This window comes from Eptatretus burgeri, chromosome 17 (assembly GCF_056783735.1).
Source record: "Eptatretus burgeri isolate ZD-2024b chromosome 17, Ebu_testis_v1, whole genome shotgun sequence".
In the NCBI taxonomy this organism is placed as follows: Eukaryota; Metazoa; Chordata; class Myxini; order Myxiniformes; family Myxinidae; genus Eptatretus; species Eptatretus burgeri.
In genome coordinates, this window is record NC_140977.1 from 13,446,077 (window position 1) to 13,472,757 (window position 26,681).

The 26,681-nt window shown below is 43.1% G+C and overlaps 1 protein-coding gene across 7 annotated transcripts in view; it reads right to left on the bottom strand.

Annotated features, from left to right (window-relative positions):
* Nucleotides 1-20,893, bottom strand: part of INTS4 (integrator complex subunit 4) — a 73,207-nt gene extending 52,314 nt beyond the window's left edge. For all 7 annotated transcript variants that reach the window (XR_015052818.1, XM_085861715.1, XM_085861714.1 and 4 more), the window contains exons 1-8: nt 20,779-20,893; nt 12,432-12,620; nt 10,052-10,169; nt 8,683-8,789; nt 8,290-8,502; nt 6,914-6,964; nt 1,609-1,697; nt 1,391-1,511 (exon numbers count right to left, since the gene is read on the bottom strand). Coding sequence is in view for 6 of the 7 variants with exons in the window: in XM_085861715.1 (XP_085717841.1) it covers nt 1,391-1,511; nt 1,609-1,697; nt 6,914-6,964; nt 8,290-8,502; nt 8,683-8,789; nt 10,052-10,169; nt 12,432-12,620; nt 20,779-20,832 (942 nt within the window). In the remaining variant the exon portion in view is untranslated. The remainder of the gene's footprint in view (nt 1-1,390; nt 1,512-1,608; nt 1,698-6,913; nt 6,965-8,289; nt 8,503-8,682; nt 8,790-10,051; nt 10,170-12,431; nt 12,621-20,778) is intronic.
* Nucleotides 20,894-26,681: the final 5,788 nt, after the last annotated feature.

Here is a 26,681-nt window from a genome sequence, read left to right on the forward strand (position 1 = left end):
TAATACCTCGTCGTTCATTTCGCCGAAAAAAAGGGACCGCTGTTGACTGTATCGCCATGGCTTGCAAGAGCAGCTTGAAGAGCGCTCACAAAGTGGCACAAGCATTCAAGTAAGCACTCCAACAAAACGGTTGATAAGGAATGGCTGGCTTGGCAAGCGATAGTAGGCTGATTGGTAATGGGACACAACCCAACACCTTAATGGCAAAAACAAAAACTGGAGTAAAATATGGAAAAGGGAGCATGGTCATACTTAAATTAAATACGCTAAGTTATATAACAATAATTAATTTCTTTAAATTTCAAATTCCACTCCAGATCACCATTTATTTGGTCCACGGGCTCAGATCGTCAAATCCAAATGCAGATTTTAATTATATACTTTAATTAGTCCATGAGAGAACATCGTGGTTCGAAGGCAAGGCATTTTTGGGCAGGCCGAAACAAAATGGCGGCTTAAGGCCCCTGCGAGGTGAAAGCGGGCTGACCAAGGGCAAGCCTTTTTTTGGTTTTTCATGATGAGCAACCCCATTAATTAATTATCTTCAAAAGGGGTGTTGCCCAAATACCCAGTTTAGTTCTCTTAGTACGCATGCAAAGTTTTGGGCCCCTTGCTTTCATGGTTTTGGAGGAGAGAGAGGCGAAGAGGCGAAGAGGCGAAGAGGCGAAGAGGCGAAGAGGCGAAGAGGCGAAGAGGCGAAGAGGCGAAGAGGCGAAGAGGCGAAGAGGGGAAGAGGGGAAGAGGGGAAGAGGGGAAGAGGGGAAGAGGGGAAGAGGGGAAGAGGGGAAGAGGGGAAGAGGGGAAGAGGGGAAGAGGGGAAGAGGGGAAGAGGGGAAGAGGGGAAGAGGGGAAGAGGGGAAGAGGGGAAGAGGGGAAGAGGGGAAGAGGGGAAGAGGGGAAGAGGGGAAGAGGGGAAGAGGGGAAGAGGGGAAGAGGGGAAGAGGGGAAGAGGGGAAGAGGGGAAGAGGGGAAGAGGGGAAGAGGGGAAGAGGGGAAGAGGGGAAGAGGGGAAGAGGGGAAGAGGGGAAGAGGGGAAGAGGGGAAGAGGGGAAGAGAGGAAGAGAGGAGAGAGAGAGAGAGAGAGAGAGAGAGAGAGAGAGAGAGAGAGAGAGAGAGAGAGAGAGAGAGAGAGAGAGAGAGAGAGAGAGAGAGAGAGAGAGAGAGAGAGAGAGAGAGAGAGAGAGAGAGAGAGAGAGAGAGAGAGAGAGAGAGAGAGAGAGAGAGAGAGAGAGAGAGAGAGAGAGAGAGAGAGAGAGAGAGAGAGAGAGAGAGAGAGAGAGAGAGAGAGAGAGAGAGAGAGAGAGAGAGAGAGAGAGAGAGAGAGAGAGAGAGAGAGAGAGAGAGAGAGAGAGAGAGAGAGAGAGAGAGCATTCATGATGTTCAGGCTCACCAAAAGTTTCACAGCTTGAACCCGTACATCCATGCTGCTGTCATTCACCATTTGACATATCTTCCCAAACGCATCATCGACCAAGCGGATCTCCTCCAAGCAGCCTTGCACCGGTAGCATGCTAAAGATGGGTAATGGGGAGGGCATAGTGAGTGTTAAAAATTAACAACAATGCCGGAACAAGCCAAACCGCCTGAATGATCATCGAGCCAACCGACCTGCTTGGGTAAATCTGGCTCAGCAGCCACACCAAGCGAATGGAGGTAGAGCGAACATGCTCATGGTCATCACTCATTGCTTTGCAAGCCTAATGGGAGATAAATAAATGTGGATTTAAACAATTCAAGACAAAACAGGTTCACATTTATATTATTGTTTGTTATTCCACATAAAACAAGGAGGGACAATACAGAGAATATGTCATGTAAAAAATGAAATGAAATATGCACACACAACACATTTTATACCAGTTAAAGTAAATTAAGGCCCAATTATATTTCAAACATGCAGGTGAGATGTGAAACAAAAGACAGACAAAAAGGGAAGGGATTTTCTGACGTCCCCCTGCCATTGTGCATATGAGGCCCCGCGAGGAGGAGTGATGTAAGCGACATTTTTTTAAAACGTTAGAAATCCAAGTCAAAGTTTGCGCAACTTCAAACGCTGTAATTTCGTTATCGTTATCGATAGAAACATCATTTAAAAACCACAAGAATCCTTGTTTCAAGTCAAAGCTGATCATGTAATGAGGAAAAAAAAAAGCAGTTGGGTACGAAATGTTACATTATAAACGGGTGGTTTACATGTTAACCAAAGCACTATTTTCCATGATTGTAGTGAAGTACAATTCCAACAAGAGTGCAAGTGAGCACAATATACACCCGAACAAGAAGGTATATACAGAATTGTGCTACTACATGGAAAACAGCATCCTGGTTGCCATGGCAACCACTTTAGATGACGAACGTATGTCGCGACACACTGTCTCCACAGTCCGTACCTATGTACCAAATATGAAACGTGAAAGTTGAAAATTTTGGGAGTTGGAGTCCGGACAGGAACAGATGGAAAACAGCATCCTGGTTGCCATGGCAACCACTTTAGATGACGAACGTACGTCGCGACACACCGTCTCCACAGTCTGCACATATGTACCAAATATGAAACGTGAAAGTTGAAAACTTTGGGAGTTAGAGTGCGGACAGGGACGGACGGTATCACATAATACGCCCCGATATATATATATATATATATATATATATATATATATATATATATATATATATATATATATATATATATATATATATATATATATATATATATCAGGCGTATAAAAACCGATAATTAGTGGTCATGGAAGGGTAACTGTGTGTTATGGTTGTCATTAATACGAGAATAATGGTGGGGGTGTGGCACGCTGCACCATGCCGCCTCCCACCAAGGAAGATTGCCGCGGGCGCTTACAATATTCCTCCATGGACTAGCATCCAGCCAGACGCGGCTGGCGAGACAGCGCTTGTGAAAGTTTTTTTCGCGAGACTTTCAGCCCTATTTCGGGTGGAGTTTTGGTGTAAGGGACGTGCTCGGATGATAGGGGAAGGGTTAAAATAGTGCTATATGGCTTTAACTCCAAAATGGCCGATGTGTCGCGTACATCACTCCTCCTCGCGGCACCTAATATGCTTGTTGCTACCGTCTTGAGGAGTCCCAAAGAGATCCTCATCATACATAGTTAAAGCCAGTTATTTCAGTGTACTGCTTGGTTTAACTGTCTAAAGTCCGTGGTGATAGGTCTGCGTTGCGATTATGTAGATCAAAATCCCATACGTGTCATTTTCTTTTAGTACAAGCCATTTTCCACATCTCAAAGCTGCACGAGAACATTCTCCCCAGACGCCCCCCCCCACCACCCCCAAAATGCACGAGACCATATATCGCAGCAAAACCCAAGGCTGCAGCACCTCCTCCCATGGAATGTGGGGAGGGGGAGCGAGGCTCAAACGAAAATTGGGGGTGAAAAAAAGTTGGAGCATAGAGCAGAGGCTTTTTTTTTTGGTCGAAGGAGCAGTTTCTCTCAGAGGGAGAGAGACAGATGCTCGGACACTCGCAGATTTTGAGACTTGGAAATTCTGAGCTTGAGTGGGTTTCCAGACTCTTAAGTTGCTTGCTTCTCCATATTCGCAAAACCAGGAGTGTCCTTGCATTCTCGGGCCTTCCATTCACTTTGCTCACTCGTTCTTGTTTCTTTCTTTCGGGCTTCGAGTGCTTTTCATCATCTTTGGAGTGACTCGATAGCCACATTCTTTGGTGGCAGGAATCCAACCTTAAGCATTATCTATTCATTTCTCGCCACACGCCATCTTTGCTTCACCATTTGTTCTTCATTATTTCCTGCATCTTCTGTCTCAGTCATTTCATTATCTTCCTTATTTCTTCACGTTCTGCCTTTGTGCACTTTCACCTTTACACGCCCAAGTCCGCGAGCTGCATCGCTGGACCTTCTGCCTCATGTACTTCATCTGTGTGTCCCACCAAGAGACACATCGAAAACGCGCCACGAGTGATGTCACTGGCCCGAAGGGAAAGGCCAAAGGCGCATCTGTACGAGAAGTGGGAGAGGAGGATTCCAGTTTCAATCAAGATGTGGAAGCTAGAATCAACAAGCCACTGGACTGGTGTGAAGTATGCAGAGGCCTGTACTGTCCCCATATATCTTTGTCATCATCTCATCTTACTTGCCAAACACTAATCTATCCCTTCCACATGGGATGCATGATGCTAGCATACTGTAGAATGCTAGTTATGGTCCCGAAGGCAGCTATGTCACCTGGGGGATAATTTGGGAATGTATGCTGTGATTAATTGTTGTACATATATGCCACTTCATTGTTTTCTCTCTTTGCAAATTTGTTGAAAGCCATTTCCCCATGAAACTGTGTCCTGACTTATTCTGTCTGTTCTGATGGTGGCATAAGACTGCTGAGGTGTTTGGCCAGCTCGAATTGGTTAATTGGTCAGGTGGGGATTGACAACTCCCAGGTGTCGCAGGCTTCCCACTTGTGTAACCCCCGTTGAGGGACACAGCAGATTCTCCAGAACCCGCCGCACAAGGGCAAATAGCGGTCTCGTATTTACCCTTAATTGCATCTCTCCTGTGAAGCGCATGCACGGGACCGAGTTATGTCACCAAGTTGACTGTACATACAGTGCCTTCAGAAAGTATTCACACCCCTTGACTTTTCACATTTTCTTGTGTTACAGCCTGAATTTAAAAGGGTTGAAATTGAAAAAAAAAATTTTGGTCACCGATCTACACATCATACCCCATAAAGGTCAAAGTGGAATATAATTTTTTACAAATTAATTAAAAATGAAAAGCTGAAATGTCACGAGTCAAGAAGTATTCAACAACTTTGCTATGACACTCCATATTGAGCTCAGGTGCATTCAATTTCTTTTGAGCATCCTTGAGATGTCTCCACAACTTGATTGGAGTCAACATCTGGGGAAGGGTATAAAGCAATTTCTAGAGAGTTGAAAGTTCCTAAAAGCACAGTAGGTTCCATCATTAGGAGATGAAAGAATATGGAACCACCCAGACTCTTCCTGAAGCTGGCCATCCAACCAAACTGAGCAACCGGGCAAGAAGGACCTTGGTCAGGGAGGTGACCAAGAACCCAATGACCACTCTGACAGAACTACAGAGTTCCTTGGCTGAGATGGGAGAACCTGCCGGAAGGACAACAGTCTCTGCAACACTTCACAAATCACGGCGTTATGGAAGAATGGCCAGACAAAAGCCACTCCTGAGAAAAAGGCACATCACCGCACACCTGGAGTTTGCAAAAAAGCACATGAAAGACTAAGAGCACGAGGCAAAGTATTCAGTGCTCTTACGAGATGAAAATTGAACTCTTTGGCCTGAATGTAAAGTGCTACGTCTGGTGGAAACCGAGCACAGCTCATTATCCATCTAACACCATCCCTACCATGAAGCATGGTGGTGGCAGCATCATGATATGGGGTTGCTTTTCAGTGGTAGGGACTGGGAGACTTTTAAGGAGAGAAGGAACAATGAATGGAGTCAAATACAGGCAAATTATTGAAGAGAACCTGCTTCAGAATGCAAAAGACCTTCGACTGTGGCAAAGATTTATGTTCCAACAGGACAATGACCCCAAACATACACTAAAGAAACACTGAAATGGTTTCAGAACAAGAACTTGAAAGTCCTTGAGTGGCCCAGCCAAAGCCCAGACTTGAATCCCATTGAGAATCTGTGGAAAGACTTGAAGATTGCTGTTCACCGATGCTCCACATCCAACTTGATAGAGATTGATCAAATCTACAAGGAAGAATGGGGGAAAATCCCCAAATCCAGATGTACAAAGCTAACACAGACATACCCAAGAAGGCTCAAAGCTGTAATCGCTGCCAAAGACACTTCCACAAAGTATTGACTCACGAGGTTGAATACTTGTAGACATTTCAGCTTTTAATTAGTTTGTAAAAATTTAAAAACATGTTTTCACTTTGTCATTATGGGGTATTTTGTGTAGATCAGTGACAAAACTTTTTAAATGAAGCCATTTTAAATTCAGGCTGCAAAACAACAAAATGTGAAAAAGTCAATGGGTGTGAATACTTTCTGAAGGCACTGTATATATACCTGATCCGTTCCGTGAGTGTGTGCGTCGCACAGTGGGTAATTTGGGGACTCATTGCCTGCTTGTTGTGTTGCGTTCTTGCGTTTATTTTTTAATACATGTGCATGTATAAACCTGAATTGGTCTTTTGGATGATCCTGTTTGTTCTGACGGTTTAGGCTGGTGACTGAGATAACCTGTTGAAGGTGGTGATTGGTTACGGTCCTGCACCGCTGGATATCCAGCATCATATAGAGTGGTTGCTCAGCCAAATATTAAGATCTACCGCATGATTGCCAATGGCACAGCACCCACCCAGCTCACAAACATCAATCTGCTCGGTAACGAGGCTCCGGACGCAGGATCCGACAGGAAGTCTGAGGCGGGGGACTTTTGTCGACTCACTGGATTCAAACTAGACAAGTCTCATGACCGTAATAGTATAATGAAAACTATAGTCATCTTAGATGGGAGGGGAATGCGTTGAAACATACGTGTCTGTTTGTTTGTGGGAATAAATGCGTTGAAACTTGGTAGGTGTACTCAGGGTGTGCATGGGAATCTTCCACCAAGTCGGGATGGCCACCACCAACGTGAAGTTGACCTGCTTTTGATACAAGTTGGTGTTCTTTGGTTTTTATTTGTTGTGAAATTCTTTGTGGATCGTGTTTTGTGGCATAATTTTGACGATGAAATGATCTTTTCATATTAATAAACCTGGGTGAAACCCACTGGCTGCGATCGTGTTCAAAGGTTTATAAATAATTATTCAGCCATTTGAGCCAGTGCTGCCAGCTTTGTATCAGTTGATCTCCGGACACTTTATTATATTAACATAATAATAATAATAATAATAATAATAATAGATTCTTACCTGACTGTACACAGCTTGCTGAAGTTTGAGACCACGTTCATGGAGCAGCATCTGCAAAAAATACAAAAAAATTAAAAAAATTCTGAGATGAACAAAGTTAAATCGAACACCGATAAAATGCGGGAATGAGCACTGCTGGTCCACAAGCAATGGGAATTCCTTTGTTCAAGATAACGGTCCACATGTGAGAAGCAGTATCTGAAAGAAGACTGAGCAACAAGAAGCAAAATTAATGCCGCAACTACATTTGGAAATACAGGTCGTGGACAAAAATTTTTTTAAAAAGGAAACACTTGGGTAAATGAGGGGCACCAAGCAACAGCTTCCACAAAGACGTGCCCCATGTGTTAAGCAAATACCATCCCAGCATGCTTAGGGTCATGTATAAAAATGCTGCACAGGCCTGGCTGCCTATAATTAGGACTCTGCCTTTGTCTAGCTCTCATCTCAGAGTTGTCATGTACCAAATGTTTTGTCATGAAGGTTTTGGGGCAAGATTTTCATGATTAAATGCTTCATATGATCTTCCTCAGTCTTTGCTCATCTTTGAGAACTGCACGCTGAAAGAGCATGGGACTGTTCAGTGTACCCGCTCTTCCACGAGTCCCGACTATGTATATAAACAAAAAAAATATATGGACATGGGACTTTATTGGAAGAAGAAAAATCTCGAGGTTCACCTGCCCAGAGAGCACGAATGGCAAATTTGATTGGGCGAGACGGTGTAAAATTTTGCCAAAGTACTCTCAAACTGAAGGTGTTTGGAAGTGCACATAAGGCGATTTGTTCTCTCGTGTTCAAACATAAAATTAAATTGAAATTAAATTAAGGCTTTAAAAGCTATAGAAAAAAAACAAAAAACAACCCCCCCATTGAATCAGAAGATAACTACTGTTGATGCAGTGTCTTTTACAACACCTTATTTAACCCATTAAATTATTTGTGCCTGTTGTTTGTGTCCTTTGACATCTATTGAAACAATACGTTTCCTATTTGGAATGATTTTCAATTTTATTTGACTGCCAGGCAGGCAGACAAAATAGAAAAATTATTTCACTCTGCGCATGGGCAATCGTGATGAGATTCCGTACAATTTGTCAAATTCGAAGCCAAACTACTGTGAGACTGCAGGTTCCTGTTCCGATTCGTGTTCTGCAGTGTTCAAAATACAAAAAAACAACATCTGAAGTTGAGCAGTTCCTTTGTCATAGACTGACAGACAGACAGAGTGAACCGATTGTTTCACCCCTGTTTGTGCTACATACGCAGGGTAAAAATGCATGAAATTTTGTCAACGCCGTTGTATTTTGTCCACCATCTACCCCCTTCCCTTGGCCACATTTTCACAATGTTTAAACTTCCTGAATACCACTCACCAATGCACCGATCGCACTGGACCGAACTCGCGCATCCTGGTCACTCAAATAAGCAGCAATGACACCTTGGACATCTCCTGCTGGTCCTTCTTCCATTCCAGCAATAACTCTAGATGCACCTGCATCTCCTCCAGCTGCTGCTTCAACAGAACCAAGATTTCCGAGGAGCTGCAAACAGCGGCTCCGCACGCTGTGACTCGAGTTGGAGAGTTGCTAAGAATGGCAGGGTTAAGGAAGTGGCCAATTGGAGAAAAAAAAAAAAACACAAAAACAACAACATTAAATAAAACCAGAAAATGCTTCAACTTTAAACTTCTACGAAACATAGGAACAGAGAGAAAAATAATTTAATCAAATGACATGAACGCTGAGTACTGCAAGCAGCATGGCTACCTTGCATCCCAGTGCAAGGATGCGCTGCCGAAGGGACGAACCAGCAGGCTGTTGTAATCCAATGGCCTGAAGTGCCTCCATCAACTGGGCCTTTACCTGGTGCGACCCTAGGATGAAAGAAAGGACAGGGGTTTTTTTGGGGAGGAGGGGTCTTGAGATGTCCAACAATCATTGTAAAGCAACAATCAACATATTTTCTCACAAAACAACCGAGAAAAACAGATATTTATTGAAAATACACGACGAATGTCAAGGCCAACGACATGAGGTACAGGAGGTCATCTTGTCAATAATTTCAACTGTTTAAGCATTTGTTTCTGTGTTTGTTCCTCTTTTGCGGCCGAACCATAGCAGATAGAGGCCACAAATGTTGGATGCAGGTACTTCAGAATCTGGGCAAGGTTTTAGTCTACCACACATTGGCCTTGACATCCATTTTGAGGCCATCAAAGACCGCTATAAAGTGTATATTAGGATGTGGGGTCACACAGTGCTGCCACTGGACTGGAGGTAAAAGGTAACTACCACGAGGCCAAGAACTCCATCGATTTTCAATGTCCAAAACGTCCCAGGAAAAAAAATCTCAACTGGCTGGGCAGCGCCAGGTTACCCCCCCCCCACCCGACTCCCCACATTATTGAAATAATGTTTTTATATGCAGCATATTTGGAGTATTGTCACGTTAGAGAAACGATTTACAATGAGAAAATAACATTCGACATGAATGTATCAGTGGATATGTATGACCTCTGCTCCTCCCAATATGTATGAATGCATCAATGACATCCGCCCCCCACGAGATGTCAACCCACTGTTTTATGTTATGTTATGTCAACCCACTGCATTACATGTACACGTTTTTATATTATATGTTATTGTTATGAAATGGAAGACCAAGAAGGAACCCGAATAAATAAAGAACAAAGATGGAGTCATCAGGAGGAACCTGGACAGGACTCAGGTTTCAGCCGATACTCCACAACCCTCAAACCCATCCAGGCGCAGCCAAGTGAGCCTTACAGAAAAAAATTTCTGCAAGAATTCACTTCTCCTTCGAGAGATAGATAAAGAAAGAGAGGAAAAGAGATGTCGGGAAGAATCCGGACAGATAGATTTCAGCAGTTACTCCCCAGGCTCGTTATATAGTCCAATCACTACATCTGTACAAGCTCCTCGAGACATGCCGAGCATCTGCATGCCGAGATGTTTCATTTGAAGTCTCCTTCAGCAATCAGAAACAAAATGATGACACAACCATCAACCAAGCATCATAAGTGATGCGATGATGGAGAAAATCCATTTTAAAATAAATACAGTATAAATTCAATGTGCTGAGTAACAGCAACGACGTGCGTATGGGAACACTCACTCTCGCTGGTAATTGCCATGATGACATCATCCAAGACAGAATCCGCAGAGAAAGCCGGTGTCTGAACCAGGGTACCCAGCAGGGATGAAACTTTCAACCTGACTGCTGTATCAGATTCCTTGATGACATACACGCATACGACGACAATGTGTAAAAATAACACGTTCCATCTTAAAGATCATGTCACGATGATTTCACACATCTGTACAACAGAAATAAAACACTGACTACAACCTTGGGCACAAACAGTAAAATCGTCAAGAGAAGCCATTGCCCCCAGGTGCTTCACTTGCTGAACAGTGCACACATCATTGCTGAAATGCAGGAGTTCACGAGATATTTTGATTAATTATATTCATTGGTGATTTTTTTTTTTTTTTTTTTAATTTACACAACAGGAGAACACTACAAACCAAGAAAGCCCCAATGGGTGGGGAAGCAAATAAAGAAGAGCATAAATATCATTAGGATGGGGATGTTGGAGATGAATGACCCACAGTAAAGCAAAGAGGGGGGTGAGGGGCTTCAGAGAACTTTGCAGGCAAAGAAGAAGCATTCCAGATGGCATTAAGTGTACAAGAGTGGCCTTGGAATGGCATCTTGGAATCCGGTGCTCAGAGCAGCTCCAGTCACGAACTTGCAAAGAAGGGGACCCGAGATTAGGCACCAGATGATGAGGAGAGATTAGGTGGCAGATTAGGCCTCCCGGGGCACTACACCTTGGTTTGGACATGTCTGTCTGTCTCTCTCACAGCAAGCCTGTGGGAACAGACTCCAACGGTACCCTCCAACAAGCACTAGGAACGCAACCATAAGGCAGAGAGAACCCACAAAAACACACTGACCCTCCATTTCGCAGCCCACCCCAAGATCCTGCAACAGAACCAATTATCCGCTCAAGGCTCCTTCGGGATAGGTGGTGGTCAGTCTACCAGCTGAAACAGCCCGAAGGTCGTGGATTGGGAAGGAGAAAGGCATGCATGTCACCTCCGAGATATTGGGAGGTGGTTTGGGGAAAGATCTACTCAAGCTCACTCCTCAAAGTCACATCATGGCTTGGAACACTCCTTGATATCCATTGTGCAAAAGAGAAAAAGAAAAACGGACTTTTGATGAGCAGCAGCTCTTTATTAAAATAATTCCAGAAGTCTGTAAAATACAAAATCTCTTTGGTAAGTTATAGTTTGAATATCTATGCTTCATGAAAAATTGAAAATTCTTAGAAACACCAAGACATTGCAGATATTCCAAATGACAAATAATTTAACGACATTTTTATAGCTTAACCCGAGGCGTCCAAGGCCTTGCATTACCCCATTGTAGCATTAGATGAATACCGATCAAAGCAAAGAACTTAAACCATTCACTTTATGTTCGTACAGGCATTAGTTCTGTGCTCGCTGAGATTCTAAGGAGCTGTTTACGTTAAATCAAGTGTGATGTTTGTTTGTTTGTTTGTTTGAGGCTTTTGTAACTTCGGCATTGGGTTACAAATCAGTTAAGTGTTAATTTTCATCCACCCACAGATTATTTTTAACGAAATATTTGATGCACGCTGGCCAAAAATCTTTACTTCTATTCCTCATGAGGAATTTTTTTTACCCAGCGCTTCGCTGACTGGTTTGAATCGAAAGATAACATGTACTTCACAAACATTCTGTTCCGTTCACCCTATTATTTTAACTGAGGACATATTCCATCTGCTTCAAAGTCAGCTAACACCAGCTTCATTAATGAAGTTCTTGTTCTTCTTGTTAACGGCAACAATTATTCCCACGTCCGTGTGTGGTTGGAGTTTGGTTCAAGTCATTGATGAACTGGCTGGATAGGCTTGAGGTTTTGAGCGACCAGGCGTGAACGAGCAAGTTTGGGGAATTTCTGTGCAACCGTTTAGGAGATCACATGATGGACAGAATGACAGACACCGATAAAAATATCCCCCGGGGTTTTTAAAATATATATTTTCCAAAAAGAGTGGGGATAACAGTCTTATAACCTCTAAATAATTGCAAATAATACAAGCTAATGGGGGAAATAAATAAATAAATGAAATAATAAAAGAATTAATGTACTTATTTGAATTTTTTTTTGTCTGTTTACACATAACCGCCCGGAATCATCTGTTGTGACAAAATGTTGCGGAATCGGTGGTCTCAAAAAAGTTTTGTTATCAAACTTGTTAATGGGACATATAACAAAATTCAAAGTACCGTACTTGTATTGTGGTCCAATCTGTGGATGATTAGATTGTACAAAGATTGTACAACTACTTTACAAAATCGCTGAATAAAGTTTTGATGAGAAGAAAAGAAACATTCAGCCAACAAGTTGACAAGCACTACCGAGTGAACCGAGTGAATGGCAAGCGGCAGGTCAGCACCTTGTAGAAATGCTCCAACAGGATGCGGACGACGCCTTCCACGCTCTCAGGCTCTACGGGCTTGCGTGCGAACTGCAGCAACAGCTGCAAGGCCTCAGCCGATCCTTGTGCTCGACTCAGCTCTTGGTGCAATGCCGCAGACTTGCTTGGCTTGCTTAGCCGCAAGCGTTTCACAGTGGCCGGCTCCTCCTGCCAGCAAAGCAGAGCCTTCAGTTAGTGGAAAGATTGGTTCCAGGCACAAACATTTAACCAAGGCAAATTAAAGCAATTCAATGATTATAGTAGACGTGACATATTCCAAACCTTCCTACAGTTGATGAATTGTGAAAAACATTGACAGCCTCTTACACAATCGTTATCAACCGAAATCATATCAATACATCAAAACAGGAAAGATGCCAACTCATGAAAATACGACTCCTCAAATTGGCTCTCCTCTTCAAGTGCAATTAAACCCAGCAATAAATACTGACTTAATTGGATATTTAAATATATTCTATCCAAACGCACAAAAAAGATAATCATGCTGTTTATCATTTTTAGCCCTATCACTCAATGAATCACTTAAATAATTCCTAGGATCCAGATCTTCACCAAAATATCTTCATTTTGGTCTTGTCACACACCCAACCTGCCCAGCAAGTTTCATCCGAATCTGCCTGCAATCTTTTGAGATACCTTGCTCACAGACAGACAGACAGACAGACAGACAGACAGACACAAACAAACAGCTGCCTCTACTCTCGGGGTAATTATTGCTCTCTCAGCCTCTTGCTCTCTATAGCTGTGATGGTAAACCATTTCTGTGTAAGCTGTGTCGCCAAGTAACAACCGCACGTGAGATAACCGCCGATCTGGCCTCGTGCGGGGCGTCGTGAGCGAGCTCCCGTGGGGAGGCAATTGCCCACTTCCTCAATGCTGTCCCCCCACTCCGACAATGAGTTCCGGCTTTCCATAAACAAACAAAAAAAATCTCACTGTATGTACGCAATGCATAGCGATTGCACAAATTGTACGTCACGCTTATCTAAACAAATGCTAAGAAACTATGGTTCTACGAAACAGTTTTTATTAACCCCTAAATATATTTCCCACAACATTACAACACTTGCAAAGAGTCCACCCTTGTGGACGAGAGGAAGAGGAAGCAAGACTTGGAGTACGTGTTTATGATAGCACCGCTGTAAAATACACAAACAAGCAACGTCCTCCCTCTCAGGGATAGTGAGGAGGTCATTGGTTGGGGGTTAAAAGGTAAAGTATGAGGTAAGATATGGGATAGATGGGGATCAGGGGAAAAGTGTAAAAGAATCAGATTGATAAAAACCACAAGGGATAATTGCACAGTTAATTGATGGTCTCGTGACAAACGACGTCACGTGTTAAACATTCCCAGTGCCATGTCGAACGCTCCTGTGAACTTATCACTGTTCTGCAAATTATACTTTTGTACATTTTTAAATGTCTGTGTGTATCATTCTAATTCACGAAGTGTTCGTTTGTGCGTTTTACAGCCAAGCTCCAAGTCAAGCTTCTTCTTCCTCGCATCCATATAAGGATGGGCTCTTGAGACCCGAGGATGAGTTATTGTTACGGATTTGGAAACTTTTTGCACACAAACAGCCAGAGTCCCCGTAGTTCAGTTATTTCAATAAGTATGTGTGCAGTGAGAATCCATCCCCGATGTCTAATGGGAATTTTGTGTGTGCGCTGCGAGTTATTTTATAGTTAGGTTATTTAAATATCCAGATTCCCTCCACTTGCGGCCACAGTGTCTTTCAGCGCTTGCGCCCTCGCCTCGCGGCCGTAGCATACGAGGCAAAGTCCTCGCGTGCTTGATTCGACTTCCTCAAATTGGTCTGCATTCCAACACCACAAGGCAAAATCGTTGTTTCGCTAGCAAGAGGGGTACAGACACGCATAGAGGGGGCAGGGTTTTCCTGGCTCGGCCACAACTCCGCCCAGAAAGGGCGGATCCATGGAGGTCCCTGTCCAATCAGGGCGATCAGCGCATCAGCTCCACCAAGGCCCCGCCCCGCTCAGAGCGGTCGATAAAGGACGACATGACCCTCAGTGGGTGTGTGTGTGTGTGGAGAGTTTTTGTGCTCGTTCGAGTTCGGAGAGTTCAGAGTTCAGAAAGGTCTTGCGTGTCCTTGGAAGTTCTTTGGAGGGAGCAGTTCTTGGAAGGCAGTTTGGGTGTGCTGTCGTCATTGCTGGAGGTCTCAAGCCTTGAGTCTCCACTGGCCTTCTACAAGGAGTGACCCTGGATCCGCTATTCACCATCCAAGCTCCCACGGACAATGGGTCCCACACGTGCAGTCGCGGGCCAGGCCACACAAACGCGGTCAGGTACCCTGACAGAACTCTGACCCCCAGCTCGACTATCCCCTTGGCTGCGAGGGTCAAATAAAGACCAATTGGGTCCTTTTTCTTTTGGGTGTGTGTCTGTATGTGGCGCCTTCCTCAAAGTAAAACTATTTAAGTGTTTATGATTGTAAATATTTGCTTGCATATACTCGTGAATAAGTCAACACTTCGTCCCTTTCTTTTATTCCTGTAAATAAAATCATTGTTTAAATGTTCCAGTTTGTTTCTGTCCTTTCTTCGATTGACCCAGCATGGTTCGGACTTGAGAATTAGTGAGGCCGTTTGGGCCGGTAAATTGTTCAATTGGTCCGACGGATCTTGCTAATCCCCGCTAGGTTTACACCCGGATCGGGCTCAGTAATCGGCACGTTGTCCGTCGAGGGTGTGGTTTTCCCCGGTAGTTGGACGACGTGGGTATTTAGGTATATTGAAATTAGGCAATCAACCCTACCCCACGCCGTCAAAATATTGGCGACCACGGTCCGCTAAGGGGCCCATGAACTCTTGGAGTTATCCGAGAGTCACGACCTAAATTCCGGGTGTTCAGTGGCAGAAGGCTCTACTGCTCCACGTAGCGGTCGTTTATCGCCGCCGAACCCCGGCCCACAACATTATTTCGTTAGTCGATGTGTCGGTACACCTTTGCCCCTTGTTTAAGCTTAAGGGTGTGGAGAACTTGTTTTTGTATCCCTGGTGTGATGTCTTCACACCTACACTCCCCCCGCCCCCCCCCCCCCAGATACTTTCTCAGCATCCCCATTCCAACTCTTCGATGAAAAAATAATCCAATGTCAGTCATCAAAACAAAGCTCGAAGCTCATTTACTGTATGTTATTAGCGAACACAGTGAGCTTCATACTCAACACGTGCACATGAGAGAATAGGAAACAACAACAATAACAACACAATACCCCCTGGCTATTTGGAATCCGTGTCGTTAGCTATGACCTTTTGCTTCCGGTTGTTTAAAACGCTGTGCGGTGTATAAATACGATTGGGTTTTATTTCTATCTTGTGAATATTACTTAACGCGTGCACATGAGAGAATAGGAAACAACAAAAACAACACAATACCCTGGCAATTGTGAAGCCGTGTCATTGCCTAAGACCCTTTTGCTTCCGTTTTTTTTTTGCATAACTGGGATTTTTTTTGTTTCCGGTTTTTGTCATGGGGAATGATGCATGCCGGGAGATAAAGGCATCGTCGGAGACATGAAAGACCCAAATATCAGACATGGTGTATATTTCCTCCACTGATTTTAATAAAGATATCTCCCGCATCATCAAAAAATAATTTTTAATCGTGCTTTACATTATTTGATCGCTGATCCCGAATCCAGGCCGAAGTCGCCGGAAATTGCGTATACAGTTGTGAACAAGTTGCAGGTAAAGTTAGAAGCGAATGTAAGAAGAATACTATGTTCGCTTAGAGTATTAATTTTTTCAGATGAGATCCTGTTCTAGGTGGTGTAGTTGTCGTTGTGAAGGTAATGCTGAGGTAATATTAATTTTTTTAGATGAGATCCTGTTCTAGGCGGTGTAGTTGTTGTTAAGGTAATGTAGAGGTATAATGTTGAGGTAATATTAATTTTTTTAGATGAGATCCTCTTCAAGGCGGTGTGGTTGTTGTTGTGAAGGTAATGTTCAGGTATAATGTTGAGGAAATTTTTTTTTCAGATGAGATCCTGTTCTGGGCGGTGTAGTTGTTGTTAAGGTAATGTAGAGGTATAATGTTGAGGTAATATTTATTTTTTTAGATGAGATCCTGTTCTAGGCGGTGTAGTTGTTGTTAAGGTAATGTAGAGGTATAATGTTGAGGTAATATTTATTTTTTTAGATGAGATCCTCTTCGAGGGGGTGTGGTTGTCGTGAAGGTAATGTTGAAGATTTTTTTTTTCAGATGAGATCCTGTTCTAGGCGGTGTTGTTGTTGTTGTGAAGGTAATGTAGAGATATAATGTTGAGGTAATATTAATTTTTTAGATGAGATCCTGTTCTTGTCGGTGTAGTTGTTGTGAAGGTAATGTTGAGGTAATATTAATTTATTTAGATGGGATCCTCTTCTCGGCGGTGTAGTTGTTGTTGTGAAGGCAATGTTGAGCTAATATTTATTTTTCATAGATGAGATCCTGTTCTTGGCGGTGGTTGTCGTTGTGAAGGTTATGTTGAGGATTTTTTTTTTCAGATGAGATCCTGTTCTTGGCGGTGTAGTTGTTGTTGTGAAGGTAATGTTGAGGTATAATGTTGAGGTAATATTAATTTTTTTGGATGAGATCCTGTTCTAGGTGGTGTAGTCGTTGTGAAGGTAATGTTGAGGATTTTTTTTTTTAGACGAGATCCTGTTCTTAGCGATGTAGTTGTTGTTGTGAAGGTAATGTTGAGGTAATATTAATTTTTTTAGATGAGATCCTGTTCTAGGCGGTGTAGTTGTCGTTGTGAAGGTAATGTTGAGGATTTTTTTCTTTTTCAGATGAGATCCTGTTCTCGGCAGTGTCGTTGTTGTTGTGAAGGTAATGTTGAGGTATAATGTTGAGGTAATATTAATTTTTTTGGATGAGATCCTGTTCTAGGTGGTGTAGTTGTTGTGAAGGTAATGTTAAGGTATAATGTTGAGGTAATATTAATTTTTTTTTATGAGATCCTCTTCTTGGCGGTGTAGTTGTCGTTGTGAAGGTAATGTTGAGGATTTTTTTTTTTTTTAGACGAGATCCTGTTCTTAGCGATGTAGTTGTTGTTGTGAAGGTAATGTTGAGGTAATATTAATTTTTTTAGATGAGATCCTGTTCTAGGTGGTGTAGTTGTCCTTGTGAAGGTAATGTTGAGGTAATATTAATTTTTTTAGATGAGATCCTGTTCTAGGCGGTGTAGTTGTTGTTAAGGTAATGTAGAGGTATAATGTTGAGGTAATATTAATTTTTTTAGATGAGATCCTCTTCAAGGCGGTGTGGTTGTTGTTGTGAAGGTAATGTTCAGGTATAATGTTGAGGAAATTTTTTTTTCAGATGAGATCCTGTTCTGGGCGGTGTAGTTGTTGTTAAGGTAATGTAGAGGTATAATGTTGAGGTAATATTTATTTTTTTAGATGAGATCCTCTTCGAGGGGGTGTGGTTGTCGTTGTGAAGGTAATGTTGAAGATTTTTTTTTTCAGATGAGATCCTGTTCTAGGCGGTGTTGTTGTTGTTGTGAAGGTAATGTAGAGGTATAATGTTGAGGTAATATTAATTTTTTAGATGAGATCCTGTTCTTGGCGGTGTAGTTGTTGTGAAGGTAATGTTGAGGTAATATTAATTTTTTTGATGGGATCCTCTTCTGGGCGGTGTAGTTGTTGTTGTGAAGGTAATGTTGAGCTAATATTTATTTTTCTTAGATGAGATCCTGTTCTTGGCGGTGGTTGTCGTTGTGAAGGTAATGTTGAAGATTTTTTTTTTCAGATGAGATCCTGTTCTAGGCGGTGTTGTTGTTGTTGTGAAGGTAATGTAGAGGTATAATGTTGAGGTAATATTAATTTTTTAGATGAGATCCTGTTCTTGGCGGTGTAGTTGTTGTGAAGGTAATGTTGAGGTAATATTAATTTTTTTGATGGGATCCTCTTCTGGGCGGTGTAGTTGTTGTTGTGAAGGTAATGTTGAGCTAATATTTATTTTTCTTAGATGAGATCCTGTTCTTGGCGGTGGTTGTCGTTGTGAAGGTAATGTTGAGGTAATATTTATTTTTTTAGATGAGATCCTGTTCTAGGCGGTATAGTTGTTGTTAAGGTAATGTAGAGGTATAATGTTGAGGTAATATTAATTTTTTTAGATGAGATCCTGTTCTAGGCGGTGTAGTTGTTGTTGTGAAGGTAATGTAGAGGTAAAATGTTGAGGTAATATTAATTTTTTAGATGAGATCCTGTTCTTGGCGGTGTAGTTGTTGTGAAGGTAATGTTGAGGTAATATTAATTTTTTTAGATGGGATCCTCTTCTCGGCGGTGTAGTTGTTGTTTTGAAGGCAATGTTGAGCTAATATTTATTTTTCATAGATGAGATCCTGTTCTTGGCGGTGGTTGTCGTTGTGAAGGTAATGTTGAGGATTTTTTTTTTTCAGATGAGATCCTGTTCTTGGCGGTGTAGTTGTTGTTGTGAAGGTAATGTTGAGGTAATATTAATTTTTTTCAGATGAGATCCTGTTCTTGGCGGTGTAGTTGTTGTGAAGGTAATGTTGAGGTATAATGTTGAGGTAATATTAATTTTTTTGGATGAGATCCTGTTCTTGGCGGTGTAGTTGTTGTGAAGGTAATGTTGAGGTAATATTAATTTTTTTAGATGGGATCCTCTTCTCGGCGGTGTAGTTGTTGTTGTGAAGGCAATGTTGAGCTAATATTTATTTTTCATAGATGAGATCCTGTTCTTGGCGGTGGTTGTCGTTGTGAAGGTAATGTAGAGGTAAAATGTTGAGGTAATATTAATTTTTTAGATGAGATCCTGTTCTTGGCGGTGGTTGTTGTTGTTGTGAAGGTAATGTAGAGGTAAAATGTTGAGGTAATATTAATTTTTTAGATGAGATCCTGTTCTTGGCGGTGTAGTTGTTGTGAAGGTAATGTTGAGGTAATATTAATTTTTTTCGATGGGATCCTCTTCTCGGCGGTGTAGTTGTTGTTGTGAAGGTAATGTTGAGCTAATATTTATTTTTCTTAGATGAGATCCTGTTCTTGGCGGTGGTTGTCGTTGTGAAGGTAATGTTGAGGTAATATTAATTTTTTTAGATGAGATCCTGTTCTAGGCGGTATAGTTGTTGTTAAGGTAATGTAGAGGTATAATGTTGAGGTAATATTAATTTTTTTAGATGAGATCCTGTTCTAGGCGGTGTAGTTGTTGTTGTGAAGGTAATGTAGAGGTAAAATGTTGAGGTAATATTAATTTTTTAGATGAGATCCTGTTCTTGGCGGTGTAGTTCTTGTGAAGGTAATGTTGAGGTAATATTAATTTTTTTAGATGGGATCCTCTTCTCGGCGGTGTAGTTGTTGTTGTGAAGGCAATGTTGAGCTAATATTTATTTTTCATAGATGAGATCCTGTTCTTGGCGGTGGTTGTCGTTGTGAAGGTAATGTTGAGGATTTTTTTTTTCAGATGAGATCCTGTTCTTGGCGGTGTAGTTGTTGTTGTGAAGGTAATGTTGAGGTAATATTAATTTTTTTCAGATGAGATCCTGTTCTTGGTGGTGTAGTTGTGAAGGTAATGTTGAGGTATAATGTTGAGGTAATATTAATTTTTTTGGATGAGATCCTGTTCTAGGTGGTGTAGTTGTTGTGAAGGTAATGTTAAGGTATAATGTTGAGGTAATATTAATTTTTTTTTTATGAGATCCTCTTCTCGGCGGTGTAGTTGTCGTGAAGGTAATGTTGAGGATTTTTTTTTTTTTAGACGAGATCCTGTTCTTAGCGATGTAGTTGTTGTTGTGAAGGTAATGTTGAGGTAATATTAATTTTTTTAGATGAGATCCTGTTCTAGGTGGTGTAGTTGTCGTTGTGAAGGTAATGTTGAGGTAATATATTTTTTTTAGATGAGATCCTGTTCTAGGTGGTGTAGTTGTCGTTGTGAAGGTAATGTTGAGGTAATATTAATTTTTTTAGATGAGATCCTGTTCTAGGTGGTGTAGTTGTCGTTGTGAAGGTAATATTTTTTTTCAGATGAGATCCTGTTCTTGGCGGTATAGTTGTTGTTGTGAAGGTAATGTTAAGGTAATATTATTTTTTTCATTGCAAAGAGACGGTTTAATCTGATACATTTAAGAAGCGAATGTAAGAAGAATTCTACGTTCGCTTCTAGGCTTTGCCTATTCCATATTAATTACAATCAACAGTGTTGTTCACTGAGAACGAGAGGCTCTCAAACCAACACTTGTACATATAAACTAGATGTGCAATCATCACTAATAAAGTGTTCTGACTTCCCAGCAAACGGAAACTCCGACGTCACTGATAAGAACAATTTGTTCCAACAAACCTGCACTACTTTGCTGAACTCCTCATACACACGCTTCTTCAAATGCGCCGCCATCTTGTTCTCCTCACGGAAATCGCGGTGCAGCGGCTGTCCGATAAACCACAACAACAGATCTATTTATTCGTTTTTTGGTTGTATTTCGATGTCTTGTAGATTTACGGCGTTGTCGGATGAAATGTAAAGGTTGCGCGTCTTTCAAGTTTTCTCAGACAGCGGTTAAATGATTCAGGTCGGCAGAAAAGAAAAAAAATTCTAGAGAACAGCGCATGTTACCAATACAGCGCACCTTTCGTTCGACAGTCGTATTTCAATTTCGGTATGGAAGGAAGCGTAATTTTTCACGTTTACTTATCTTAATGTAATATTACTTTTCATCTTGATCATGATTTGTTTTTATTGCGCTGTTGTTTTCGAAAAAAAAAAATGTACGCGCCTCACGCGGTCGTTCAATTTAATAACCTCATCGACCTCCATTCAATTTTTCTCTGCTCTTGGATCAATTATATTTAAACGTCCGTTTTTCTCATTCTCTTTATTGTTAATTTTCTTCTTCATGGTCGTTTCTTCAGTTCAGTTTTCTCAAACTGGACGATCCAGATGGAAAGAAAACTGTTCTTCTTCTTCTACTTGATCTTCTTCTTCTACTTAATCTTCTTCTTCGCAGTTGAACACAATTGTTCCGTGGGGGGAGGGGGGGGGAGTTTTTGCCCCAAGCCTTTCACGAACCGGCTGGACTGACAGGCCTGACGTTCGACGTAATACTTCGGGCAGGAATTTGTAACTTGTTCAAGATGCCGGCGATAACTCGCCGACTCTTCGCAAAGGAAACCGGGGGACCCCTGACGTCTGCAAACTAATGGCAGGAGATATTTCTCAATTTTTAATCAAGATATCGGGATGACATTTATTTGAGTATCACAAAGCTATGATGATATCGAATAGGTGAATTGGTGCTTGTTGGCCGGTTTGGTTTCGGAAGTTGAGTGTGGCAGGAATTTGTGGTTGGTCCTGGTCGGAGTGCCGGAGATGGCTCGCTTGCCTGGTGTGGGAATCACGGGAGCGGCACTTTGTGGTTGGATGACGTCGAAAATTGATTGGAATTTGTTGGACATTGTGGGTCCTCGTGTGCTGATTGCCACAGGAGGAGAGATATTTAAAATTGACGGTAAAATCTGGTTAATATGGGTGTGGTTGATAAAGTTAGCACTTTGGTGGGAGTTGAACCACCGAGCTAGGCCCGGATTCAATCCAGTAGGCCTGTGCTGAACCCTCTCCATGGTATCTGTGTCCTTCCTGAGTTGTGGTGACTAGAACTGCACACAATATTCGAGATGTGGCCCTCACTAAACTCCTGTACAATGTTAACATAACCTCTTTTGATTTATAATTGATCTCCCTCCTTATATTGTTTCGAATGTGGAAACCTTTTGCACACAAACAGCTGGAGTCCTCGAAGTTCAGTTATTTCGATAAGTATGTGTTTATAGTTAGATTCCTTCCCCTATGTCTAATGGGAATTTCGTGTGTGCGCTCCGAGTTATTTTTAGTTAGGTTTTTATACAACAACAACAACAAGATTTTATACAACAACAACAACAACAACTTCAGACATGAAATCCTTCCTCTTCTCCAATGGCTTGATTTCCAATCATCAATTTGGTTTCAGACCAGGTCACTCTACCCTAGATATGCTGCTACTGCTCTCCCATCAATGGATGGAGGTCCTCAATGCCAGACAGGAAATCCGAGCCGTATCCCTGGACATATCACGTGCTTTTGACACAGTCTGGCACCCTGCCCTACTCACCAAACTCTCTTCCCATGGTATTCAAGGCAATCTCCACTCATGGCTCGCAGACTTCCTCTCCTGTCGCAGTCAACGTGTGGCCCTAAATGGAGTTCTTTCATCCCCTCTTCCTGTGCAGGCTGGAGTTCCTCAAGGTAGCGTTCTGGGCCCTGTTCTTTTTCTGGTTTTCATCAATGATCTCTCGGACTCTCTGGAAAATCCTCTATTTCTCTTTGCCGATGACTCCACCCTCTGCCGTACCATCTGTCATCCCTCAGACCGGCAAGCAGCAGCTTCTTCGCTCACTGCAGATCTGGATAAAATCACAAACTGGTCCAACACGTGGAACATGTCTTTCAATCCAGACAAATCTCACACTCTCACTATGTCTCTTCGAAAGGACCGTTTACAAAACCCCCCCATCCACTTTCTCAACAATCCTCTGGAAGAAGTCTTTTCTTTCAAGCTGCTGGGTCTCACTATCTGCTATGACCTTTCCTGGGAAAGTCACATTTCCAACCTTGCCTCAAAAGCCAGTCGCCGACTGGGAATCCTCCGTCGTGCAAAGTCCTTCCTCGGCCCTCTTGAGCTCCTGACCACTTACAAAGCTTTTGTCCGTAGCCTGATGGAGTACTGCTCTCCCCTCTGGGCTGGTGCTCCTGCCTCCCACCTTTCTCAACTTCACGCTGTCGAAACCAGGGCATTTAAGATCATTGGCATCTCCCGCAATGAAGCTGAGTCTTTGGGCCTCTCACTCAATCACCGCAGCTTGGTCGGTGGTCTTTCTGTCTTCTACCGACTCCTCTCCAGCCTTGCCCCCCCTGCTCTCTCTGCGATTTGTCCCAACCACATTTCCACAGGGCGCTCAAGGTCCGCCAACAACCCCCTTCTGGTAAAACTACCAAAATCACGAATCACTGCTCATCTTCACTCTTTCATTCCTCTTTTTTCCCGCCTTTGGAATAAACTTCCTCACTCTATTCTTTCCCATTCTTCCCTCCAGGCTTTCAAAACAGCTGTTCACCACCACCTCTTATCTTCCCCCATCCAAATCCTCGATCTTTTCTACCCCCGATAATCCACCCAAGCCCACTTCCTTCAATTCTCCTGCTTTCCTTCCTGAAAGTCCCTTTAATGTCCATCTTCCCCTCGCCATGTTCCCCGTCCCATCCCCATCCCTCTCCCTTCCACAGTTCACCTGTGTCTGTTCCCCAATGTTTTGTCCCTTCCACTCCCGCCGCCCCTCTTGTCTCATGCCTCCTTGCTGTGAGTTGTGTGTTCGCTCTCATATGAGCCTCGACCAAGGTATACAAAAAAAAAAAAAACAAAAAAAAAAAAACAACAACAACGACGACGACACCATCCTCACTCAACCCGGTCGCCATTGCCCATGTGTTTTTGGCTGAAGGCGTGGGCGGAGCCTCCATCATCTCAGATCCGACTCCACCGCAGAAAGGTGGGAGTTGCCCCGCCTACCGTGAGCCTATCCAATGAGGGACGGCCAGCGGATCGCGCGGTGGGACCGTCCAATCAGGAGGCGAGTGGCGAGGAAAGAAACCTCTCCCACCTCAAGAGAGAAGAGCAGTGATTGTGGCGATTGGCTTGGTCTGCGGTCGTGGTTCAAGCGGTATGCGGCCCTTTGCGGTGGATTCTCGTGGTAGTGGCAGCCGAGCTGCCAGGGACGTGGGCCTTGGACTTCGGATCGTGGGTTTGAGTCCCACCGTGGTTCGGAATCTGTGTGACTGCACGAGGCGGGAAGGTACTCCGGCCCGGCTCTACCGAATAAAGACCCACGGGGTCCAGTGTGCGTGTGTGTGTGTGTGTGTGTGTGTGTGTGTGTGTGTGTGTGTGTGTGTGTGTGTGTGTGTGTGTGTGTGTGTGTGAGTGCGTGCGTGCGTGCGTGCGTGCGTGCGTGCGTGCGTGCGCGCGCGCGTGCGTGCCAGGGACGTGGGCCGTGGACTTCGGGTCGTGGGTTTGAGTCCCACTGTGGTTCAGAGTCTGTGTGACCGCACGAGGCGGGAAGGTACTCCGGCCCGGCTCTACCGAATAAAGACCCACGGGGTCCAGTTTGTGTGTGTGTGTGTGTGTGTGTGTGTGTGTGTGTGTGTGTGTGTGTGTGTGTGTGTGTGTGTGTGTGTGTGTGTGTGTGTGTGTGAGTCCATGGGCCCCGTCTGTAAGTATAATCGTTAAGTGCCTTGTTCATTGTACATTACATTTTTTATTCGTGATAACTCTGCTCTTTCTGTGCTTCCCCTCCCTGATTATTGCTATAAAGAAACCCCTGTTAAATGTACCAGCTTGTTTTCTGTGCTTTCCTTCATTGGCCTACCAAGGTGCATATTGAGAAATAGTAAGGCCGTTCGGGCCGGTAAACTGTTCATTTGGACCGACGGATCTTGTTAATTCCCACTCGGTTTACCCCCGAATCGAGCTCGGTAAACGGTCCGTTCCGCCCGAGGTCCGTCGAGGGTGTGGTTTTCCCCGGTAGTTTGATGGCGTGGGTATTTAGGTATATTGAAATTAGGCAATTAACCCTACCCCACGCCGTCGAAATATTGGCGACCATCGTCCGCCAAGGGACCTGTGAACTCTCGGACTTATCCAAGAGTCACGACCTAAATTCCCGTTGTTCGGTGGGAGACGACTCCACTGCTCCACCTAGCGGTCGTTTATCGCCACCAACATCCGGCCCACAACAATACAACCTAAAACCCGATTTGCTTTACTAATAGCTACCTGGCACTGTGCTGCCTGATTACCTCCCCTATCTATTACCACCCACAGATCCTTCTCCTGTGTGACATGCTCCAAAATGACCCCTTACATCATGTCATCTCTATTTTCATTGTTCTTTCCCATCCCCAACACCTTACACTTGCTCAGGTTAAATTACATCTCCCAATCTTTTGCCCAATCCATACAAGTATCAATACTTTCCTGAATCTGATCACCACCCCCTCTGATATCCACCTTACCTCCAAGCTTTGTGTAATCTTCAAATTTGGAAAGCTTACTCTTTACCCCATTATCCAAATCGTTGATGTAAATATTGAATAGCAATTGTTCGATTACTGATCCCTGAGGTACCCCGCTACTTACATCCTCCCAGCAAGACATCCTCCCACTCACAGCCACTCATTGCTTCCAACCACTAAACCAGTTTACAATTCAATTAGCTACCTGACCAGCCACTCCACAAGCCCTCACTTTGGCAAACAACCTCTGATGTGGCACAAGGAAAACAAGGAAATCCAACACGGGTGGAGGCCATTCATCCCATCATGCCTGCGCGAATACCACACCAACCCATCCACACAGGATCCAAGGAAGAAAATGCAAAAAAACTTTTTAATTAAAAAAAAATATATTTTTTAGTAGTTATTGCAGATTTTTTTTTTCTTCCCCTCAGGGGAGGGGGCATGGGCTTGGTTAAAAACACACAACATCAACCACACAACCCCCCTTGACAAAACCCCCACCAACAGCACTCCGTACACATGCACACAATCACCCATCAATGCTCAAACTACCTAAAAGTCTTGTCAATATCCCCACTCACAGCCACTCTGCTTCCTACAACTAAGCCAGTTTGCAATCCAATTAGCTACCTGACCAGCCACTCCACAAGCCCTCACTTCGGCTAACAACCTCTGATGTGGTACCGTATCAAATGCCTTCTTAAAGTGTAGATATACTATGTCCACTGCCTTTCCCTCATCCACCCAATCAGAAACTGCTTTATAGAACTCTAAAAGATTTGATAAACAGGAACTACCTTTGGTAAACCCATGCTGACTACCCTTAATTAGTTTGTAATTATTTAAATGGTTCCTCATCTGGTCCTTAATTAATGTCTCCAACACCTTCCCCACAACTGAAGTCAAACAAACAGGTCTATAGTTTCCCAATTCTTCTCTGGATCCTTTATTAAATAATGATGTTACATTTTCTACTCCACAATCCTCCAGTACCTGTCCTGACTCCAGTGAACTATTGAAAATATCCGTTAACATCTCACCTGCTCCGCCACCTTCCTCAATACTCTCGGGTACATCTTATCTAGCCCCGGAGCCTTATCTTCTCTCAGATTACCTAGCTGTTCCTTTACTTCCTCCAC